At 39.2% G+C, this 9,303-nt stretch overlaps 1 protein-coding gene across 1 annotated transcript; it reads right to left on the minus strand.

The window, feature by feature from the left end:
- Nucleotides 1-417: 417 nt before the first annotated feature.
- On the minus strand, nucleotides 418-7,268 carry shbg (sex hormone-binding globulin). The gene is made up of 8 exons (XM_004079810.4): nucleotides 6,946-7,268; nucleotides 5,331-5,428; nucleotides 4,993-5,182; nucleotides 3,960-4,121; nucleotides 3,612-3,768; nucleotides 1,268-1,404; nucleotides 963-1,152; nucleotides 418-754 (listed from the first exon to the last, which is right to left on the minus strand). Exons 1-8 carry the CDS (start codon nucleotides 7,039-7,041, stop codon nucleotides 627-629), a joined length of 1,158 nt encoding a protein of 385 aa, XP_004079858.3. The 5' UTR covers nucleotides 7,042-7,268; the 3' UTR covers nucleotides 418-626.
- Between the last annotated feature and the right edge of the window lie 2,035 nt (nucleotides 7,269-9,303).

A 9,303-nucleotide genomic window follows, 5' to 3' on the forward strand; every position in this document is an offset into this window, starting at 1 on the left:
ATATGTGGATCAACAGGCATAGAAGGGGTTAATTATTTGATCTTTTTAGGAACATTTTTTTAATTATGAATGTCATTTGATGAAACTGAGCACCGATGTTTTCTTTTAAAAACAACTACAATCACAATCTGTTCTGTAGATCCCTTCAAAAATCATGAAGTAATAAAAAAATATAAAACTCTCAGATTATTTATCTGTTGACGTAAACAATTGCATTTTTCCATTTTTAGTCGTTTTTTTTATTGCTTTCACTTAATACAATCTACTTTGGTCTTTTTTTATGCATTTAGATTCTGATGGCTGCTACTTGGTCTTTGTTCAAGTGTTGAATTTTTGGTAGGTAATAGTTTCCATGTACAGTAGTTTGAGTGATTAAATGTTTGGAAATGTAAACCAAAGGAAAAAAAGCAACAAAACTTCTCTCTTCTAGCCGTTCTCCATCTGTTTATTCACATCTTTCATTAGGATTTTATAGAGTTTCCAGACCAGCTTTAAGGTCTTCATTTTTATTTTGTGTCTGGACTTTATAACAGATTATTTTTCAGTCTGATGGTGGGTCTATCGTTCTGTTTAGACAGAATAAAGGCATCAGCTGCTGCTGACATGCAGCGCATGCTTTTGTTGTTTTATGCAGGGCAGCTGTGAGAGGAGATGGACATGTGCTTGACAGCTAAATCCAGATCCAAATCCCTTCCCTGGACTTGGATCTTTTCCAGACAGCCTGTCAAGAAGTGGGAGCCGTCCTCACCTTCACCTGATGAATGAAAAAGAGGAAGAGGAGAGAACGTTAGAGGGGACTGCACAGCCCGAGACTATCAACTCAATGGATTTTCTTTTAAAAAAAAGAGAATCCTAATTTTTTCCATCTCACTTGTAAACACTTTTTTAAGTTTGTGCTCTCAATAAATCAGTTAGAAATGTGACATTTTAAAAATCCATGCATTACAAATGTTTGATCTCACCTAAAAGACCCCCAATTGCGAGAAGACCCTCTCTCCAAGTTGTCAACTCTGGATTGACGGATAATGTTGTGCTTTGTGATTCATCTCCGTCTTGAAGCACTTTCAGTTCACTTTTCGAGAACGTAATGAGTAGTTTCTTGAAAGTGCTTTTCAAAATAAACTTCTCCTCCCTGAAACTGACTGTGAGCTCCTGAGAATCAGAGGAAAAGAGACAAACGTGGTTATCCCATCTTCTCGTTTCATCTATTTGCAAAACTTTGGTTTTACACAAAGTTTTAGGACTTAAGGTGAACTTTCAGATGTACCTCTGTGTTCTTACTGGCTTCCACCCTAAACTCCAGTTCTTTTTGTAAAGGCTTTATGCTCAGAATGGTTCCATTCATCTGACGGAAATCCGCCCAAAGCTCAACCCTGAGCGCAGCATATTCATCAGTCTGAAAAACTTTAAATGAACAAAAGTAGGTCACAACAGTAAAAGAAATGCAGTTTACCATATTTTTCAGAGTTTAAGTTGTGTTTTTTGCAATAGTTTGGCCAGGGGTGAGACTTATACTCAGGATTGACGTATATGTGATTTAAAAAAAAAGTATTGGTTCGTATGGATTACTGGTTGCCCTCTAGCGGTTGTTTCCCACTAACAACCACTAGAGGGCATCGTCAGTATTTGCTACTGACAGCAACGCAGAAGAAGAAGTGCCGTCCAAAACAAACATAGAGGAGAATATGATCGTTCTCCTCCTGAACTTTACAATATTTTTTCTGATTTGGATCGAGACATTGTTGCTCTTGATTTTATTGTTTAATGTGGGACAACAAGTCATCAAACTGGCTTACAGGGAGACAGAAGTACAGCTGAAAAAAAAAAAAAGACTGAATGATCTCATAAACCAGTCATGATGACTTGTTTACTGATGTTTTTGTTGAACTCTTCCAAATAAATAGACCTAAACTCTTAACATTATTTAACATTATCCGTGTCTTCCATCCATGTAAATAAGATATTCAGCTTCCATGAAGCGATAAAGCTAAAAACGTGACGACGCACATGAAAAGAGGCAGTGGACGTAAATTTAATGCGCGTTGAAAAAGAGGCAGAAGATGCAAATTTTATGTGCATCAAAAGAGGTGGCAGATGTTTATTTGATGCACGTCAAAAACAGGCAGGGGATGTTAATTTGACACGTGTTGAAAAAAGGCAGCAAACGCTACTTTAATGTGCATCGAAATAGGCAAAGGACGCTAACTTGATGCGCGTGAAAATAAAAGGCAGCGGATGGGAATATAACACGCGTCCAAAGAGGCACCAGGTATGGCAAGAAAAAACCTGTTCGCAAAGTGAAAGCTAATTTGACGCGTGAATCGCATCTGGTGTGATTGCTGCCTTACACCAGGCTTGGCGGATTTGTTCAGACACATTACACTTTTCTGCCAAAAGAGCATATTTGTTTTTTCTTCTTTATTGTCCTTTTTTTTGGCTACTGTGATTTATACTCCAGAAAATTGGTCACTCACATGATTAACAACAAAAAAGGAAAATCATTCAGGTGTTAGGGCTGCACAATATGAGGAAAACTTGCGATTTGCGATATCAGTGATCAATATTGCGATGACGATGTAACTTGCGATACATGAAAAAATAACAAAACAACCAAAAATGCAATGTGCATATCACTGCAACAGATGAACTCAAAGAAAAGTCAACATCATTTAAATCATACTCCAAAAGACCCTAGTCTACATGGGAGGGGAACATCTATCATAATAGGAGTCCATTTGATTGGTCAAATGCATAAAGGGATTTATTTGATTTGTTAATTCAAGCTGCCATAAGATGGTTTTAGCACATTTAAGGTTACCATTTATCGCAATTTTCGCCATCTTCTGCGTTATGCATATTGTACAGCTTGATATTGTGATAACGTTAAATTAGAGATTTTATTGTGCAGGCCTATCAAATGTTAACTTTATTCATACCATGGTCCGGGTGAATACTCGATTCTGATTGGCTGCTGGGTGTGCATTAAAAAGTGTTATACCACAGGATAACTGCACGGTGAAAAAAGAAGTTCCGGTCACCTTGTCAGAAACAGGCAGGGGATGCTAATTTGACACGTGTTGAAAGTTCCGGCTTAAATGTTTTGTATCACACCGCCGGCTTCTTTAAAACAACCTTTTGCTTCATCATTTGGACAAAAACAAGTAGTAAGAGGTGAACTTTCTCTCTGAACTGATGCTTTATTCAACCCATTAGAAAGATCCGCATATATATAACGCTTTATATCGCCAAATTTTGACTGCAGCGGTGATGCGGCGCGATGCAGACTATTTGTTACGAAACAAATAGTCAGCTTTTTGTGAGAAAAGCGATCCAAATAGGAAAAAAAACAAGAATTAAGGACTAAAAACTAGTTAATATTTATTGCTTTTGTAAGTGACCATGGTATAAGCTGGTGAATGGCTGACGAAGTGTGCATTATCACTTTTTAACGCACTTCGCGGAAGCAACTGTCCTCTGTTTCGCGTCGGACGGTTCAAGCTTCCACGGTGTGCGTTAAAAAGTGATAATGCACACCTCGTCAGCCATTAACTCTTACACAAACTACTTTAGCCGGGGAACACGTGGTAAGGAGACACTTATCTAGATCTCACCTGAAGTGCTAAAAACAGCGAATCCTGTGCCCGAGAAGTAGCTTCCAGGTCGAATGTTTTGGTAGCAATGCCGCAGCTCCTCCACCTCCGACTCCCATGGAATACTGATGTTCAGCCAGCTGCCGTGCCGCACACAGGCGTCCATCTGCGGCTTAAACTGCAGCAAAAAAGAAATGAAAAATGAAATCAAACACCAGCACCATCGTTTGTGACTGGGAATGTACATTTAGGCCTTAAACATTTAAACCAATACAGATAATTTAACTTATTTTAATAATGTTAAAGTGTCAATAAAAGTGGAAAACTGGGAGAATGCAAGTGGTTTAAAGTGATATTAAAGGGCGAAACCTGAACAATCATTTTTTCCTTCTCGATCAGGATCCCACCGAGGGCCAGTCGAAGTCCGCCTGAAATGACCTCCTCCGTCTGCTGAGACTGCATGCCCACCTTTAGTCCGGTTGAGCCGTCGACCTCCAGAATGACAAACTTTCCCTGGTTGCTTACTTCCAGCTTGGAGACACCAAGGAAGCAACATCAGGTTTGTTTCACAAAAATGTGTGCTTCCAGCTGAAGGGTGTTTTTCACACTGAGACCGTCCAGCTGACTTTGTTGTATTGTTCACGTCGAAAATGACTCCTCTAAAAAATCTCACACCTTGATTTGATCTGGCTTGCTTTGACATTGCACTCCAAAGGGTGGACTGGACCATCTGTAAATGGGTGCAGTAACAAATATTGCTCATTTGCGGACAGAGTTACTTAAAACAATTACATTAAAAACTTAAATATACTGCAACGTCTCTGAGGATTGTGGCCCTTTATCCTTTTTGCTGCATCACTGAAAAAATAAACAATCACTGTCATCAGTTTAGTGTATTTTTCCTCATTGCAATAATAAAAAAATATGAATTTGTTCTTCTAAACGTAAGCATCTCTTTGGTATTTTTTACTTTACTATAATGTAAATGATAGCAGGGCATCAGAGTGTCAGGTTATGCTAAACTATGTATTTAGATTGAATAAATGCAAATACATTAGGTGTGAGATTACTTCAATTTATTTATTTAGTGTTTTATTTTTTCAGTTTTTTCCTGAATTGAGCTTCATTGAATTAGTGCAACTCTTCCCAAAATGCACTGGGGTAATGTCACTTTTTTTTGTTTTATTCCAATCTCAGGTCTGCTTTTTCGGTAGACAACACTTCACTTGAGTTGCGCTTTGTAATGAAAAGACCTCTGAAAAACGCTCTTAAAATAAGACTAAAGGTTTGGAGTGGGACTTTAAGCAGACTATCCAAGGAATGAAAGTCAGGTGTGGACCAAACAGCCCAGTGTGAAAGCGACCTCAAAGAGCTGCCTGAAATCCTCCTGGTTGAGACTGACCGTGTGCCACTTCCCATCGTTGAGCTTCAGCCCACCTTCCACACTGACCAGCATGCCTTCTTTGCTGATCTGCATCAGGGGGATGCCGTTCATCAAAGACAGGACGAACCAATCCTCTCCGTTTTTGGTGTCTCCGTAGAAGATCAGACCTTCTGGATCATAGGTCCGAAACTGGAAGGAGGACTTGATGCTGCTCGAACAAAGAGATGAATCAAGTGATAGGTAATGTCTGAACTTGTCATGTTATTGAACATAAAAGAATAAACAGTTCCACCTTTTCCTGCTACGTTCCTGTGCTCAGATTTCCTTCATCCAACCCTACTGTTCTCCTACTTTACCTGTTGATTTCTGAGAGGTTGACTGCTGTGTGGATCAGCGGCCTCCAGAGGTCTCTGGCCTGACTCAGGTAGAAGACGGAATCGCCCGATACTTGTTTCTGGAAAATGTCAACAAAAAAGCAGGAGCTCTTCCTTCTGCATCGTGCACATTAACTGCCTGTGATTGGATGAGAGTCCATTGATTCAACATGAAGCACAGCAAAGTGTGCAACAGAGGAAGCACAGTTAGATTTTTAGGCCGTAATGAAGCGCTCAATCGCTGCTGACACCAGTATGGTATGGTAATAACTAGGGATGCTACAATTCTCAGTTTGTATGTTATACCGTATGTTACACTGTGGAACAGAATTGTGGATGACTGAATCGTTGCATCCCTACTGGATACCAGTATGTTTACATTAAAGGGTTAATGTTGCGTTAAGTGCTGTGCTTTTTTAAGTATAAGTCGCCTTTTTTTTTTTTTTGCATAGTGTGGCCATGGGTGCAACTTATACTCGGGTGCGACTTATATGTGATTTTGTAAAATAAATAGCAACAATCACTAGAGGGCACTGTAGGTATGTGTATCTGTATTTGCTACAGACAGCTACGCAGAAGCAGAGGCACCACTCGGTCCCATGCTACGTTTGCACCGCCCTCAGCTACTTGAACACGTGTATATGCGCTTCCGCGCTCAAAACTCAAAACATGTGTCCAACGTGTGCATCACACACTCGCTGTGAACGTAGCATCACATCGGGCTTGGCCGAATTGTTCCAAATGTAGAAGATGAAGAATTCATCAGATTTGGTGTTTTTAAATGATTTAGTTAAGTTTACCTGTTAGCATCTTCTTTACGCTATGGTTATGTTATGGCGCTGATACACCGGACTCCAATGTTTCATGAAGCTAAAGTGTGAATATATTCATTATCTATTTCGTTTTTAAGGTTTGCCTTTCGAGATAAAATTCCTGTTCTGGTTCTCGTATTTTGATATTCCTTTTCTTCCAAAAGTGCGACTCATATTCATTTCTTCCTTATTGTGCATTTTTTTGCTGCTGTGACTATTACTCTGTAGTGACTTAAAGTCCACAAAATACTGAAAGGTTTACCTTTACTGTTGCTTGCTTTAAAGCAAATTTAAAAAGGGATTTTTCCCTTTTTTGTTGTTGTTTTATAATACAAAAAATTATATTTTACATCGTGACCCAAAAAAATGGAAGGTCTGAACTGAATGACTGCATTCCTTGTAATTACCTACTCATTGGATGGGTTAGATGGAGAGGAATGAAAAAAATCTTTGAGTGGGGCAAAAGTGGCTGTTGGATTTGTCCACAAACTGAGCAAAGTCCTAAGTCTATTGATGCTTTTGTAGTGTGTAAAGTCTGAGTCGTCTTTTTGCTTTAACTATTGAAAATGTGCAGAGGATTTTTCAAAAACAGATATGAACAAATAAACACAATCTTGATGGTTAAAAGTCGAATATGAGCGTTTTAATTTTGTATTATTTAAATCATATAGTCCTTTAAATGTCTAAAATGATCTTAAATTGGTCAGATGCAAATATGCATCCCTTGTGTTTTTTTAAATGAGATTTTCAGTCAAGCTCATTCAAAAGGGGTCACATCTACCTACCTTACCCCGTAAGCTCCCCTGGCCCGCAGTTGGCCCCCCCAGCAGGCTCACAGTGAGGAGCAGTCCACCTGCTACTGCTTTCCAAAAGACTGCCATCTTTCAGAGCGTTCACCCACCCCAGGCCTCCCAGGGTGCACTCTCCAGAGCCTTTGGGTGGTCCAAGCGTTCCACAGGTGGCGGCGGCGGCGGCGGGATGAGGTGCAGAGGCTTTCTGCCACAGTGTTTGTGTGGAGCGTAGGTGGGATTTGGCCTGCCGTCCTGGGGTCCAGAGGGCAAACGGAGGATGGTCAGTCAGTGCAGGGTATTGATCTCTGCGAGGAAGTGCTTCAAGGCTGTGACTAATGGGATGTTTGTGAAAATGTAGGTGGGTGGGAGGGCTATGGTGGTCAATGACAACTCAGAGAAAAGACAAAAGCAAGTTGTTAGCTGTTGTCAAATTGTTTAAAAAACTCTCACGAAAGATATTAAAACGCGAGAAACTTCAGTTCAGCCCTTTTAGGTTAGTAAATCATTAAAAATAACAGCTCAAGGCGGTGACAGAAGTGAAATCTCTTCTGCCGCTGTCTTCATGATGATTCATGCAGCGGCGACTTGTCTGCAGGCCGGGTCAGTTTCCTGAGCCGGACCACTTCTGTGTGTTTATCCGTCACACAGGAACCTTCTTGATTCACCGCCGTCGGCTGTTAACCGGCGCATGCACGTGTCGGTTTGTGTGCTGCAGGGGGAAAAAAAGAGGAGGAGGAGGAGGGAGCGAGGAGAGCTCTGTTTTCTCTTTCGGCTCGCTGGGTTCCCCTGACACAACCTTCTTCCAGGAAGGCTGTCATAACTTGGAAGTACTGGGAAAAGAGCAAAACACGTAACTGGAGCAAAATCGGATCAGTAGAGGTTAAGGATTAGGAATAGAAATTCCTTATTCATTCATTTGACTTAGAATTATTCAATTTTAGATTACTATAAGGATTTCATATCATATTATTTTATATTCATTTGATTTGCCAGGAATGTTGGTGTGGAGTAAGCCCTACTTCCTATCATCCATGTTTACACACCTCCAACCTAACATTACTCGTGCAACAAAAACTGCAAGCAGTATTATAGCTATCCAGCCCTACAGTTTTGATCCAGATTCCAGCTCAGACGCACATGGATCTGTTTGTCTGCAAGTGGATGCATCAGAGTTGTCTACGTCACAGATACAATCTTTTTCAAACTGCATCGGATCGCCCAATATTTAGTCGCCATTTTAGCTGCACTGCTAATGTTAGATTGGGGATGACTGTAAAGTGGCCTTCCTGAGCGACGTTGGCCGGGTCCTTCGTTGAGTGGGAAGGCCGGATGTGAACGGCTGGGAAGTTGGACACGTCTAGCCTTTGCATAATTCCAGTCGTTACATCGGTTAATGTCCTGTAGCCGATTAAAATAAAATAAAAAAACATAAAAAAGAACGCAGCCCTTCAATTCAGACACAGCCTACTACATCCCAGAAAACGACTGTTGTTTTTTTTAAACTTTGGCTAAAATGTCATAATCATAGGAAAAACCACTGGGAACTGTGGGACTTTAGTTTTTGATTGAGAGCTATAAACTTCCATCTTTTTCTTTAAACAGAAGTTTTTGGTAATGAAAAGAATTCCATCAAAAGAATGATCAGAACAACTGTGAAAATACATGAAAAAATAAATACTTGATACACAAAATTGAAATGTAACCTTGAGGTAATTTAACATATTCAACAGAGATAAAACAACAACAGAGTATTTGGGCCACCATAAAAGAAAAATGGATATATCTATATCTATACATATAAGAGTAAAGTTGTAAAACAATAAGAAAAAAATCCAAATGTCACAAAATTAAATTATACGGCAGAAAGTCAACATTTTACGAGGCTAAAAATTATGAGATAAAAGTCCAAATTTCAAGAGAATAAAGTTGTGCATTTGTGAGAAATAAAACCTCAAAATATTAAATGAATAAAATAAAAAGTTTTTTTCTTTTTTTAAAAATAAAATTGTAATTTCAGGTAAAATAAAGTTGCATCATTTGTCATTGTTGGAACATTTTTAAAGCGAAATGTAAAAAGTACCATTTTTTTTTTGTAAAATTACGCTTTTTTAGGTCATAATTGTTTGAATGAATTCTTGTAAAATTCTTACCTTTTTTTCTCATGATTTTACAACTTTATTCCTTGAAAATTGGGGCTTTTTTCTCACAGTTTATGCAATGGTGGCACTAATACTTTTTTTTTTTTTTGCTAAGAGCGCTTAATCTTTGGGATAGATGTGAGAAATCACCAGAATCACTTCTTTCACATCAATCTTTTAGCTTAAAAGGGTTAAGCAAAGTATTGCAGGTAAT

This window comes from Oryzias latipes, chromosome 18 (assembly GCF_053564925.1).
Source record: "Oryzias latipes strain Hd-rR chromosome 18, Olatipes_Hd-rR_3.1".
NCBI classification, from domain to species: Eukaryota; Metazoa; Chordata; class Actinopteri; order Beloniformes; family Adrianichthyidae; genus Oryzias; species Oryzias latipes.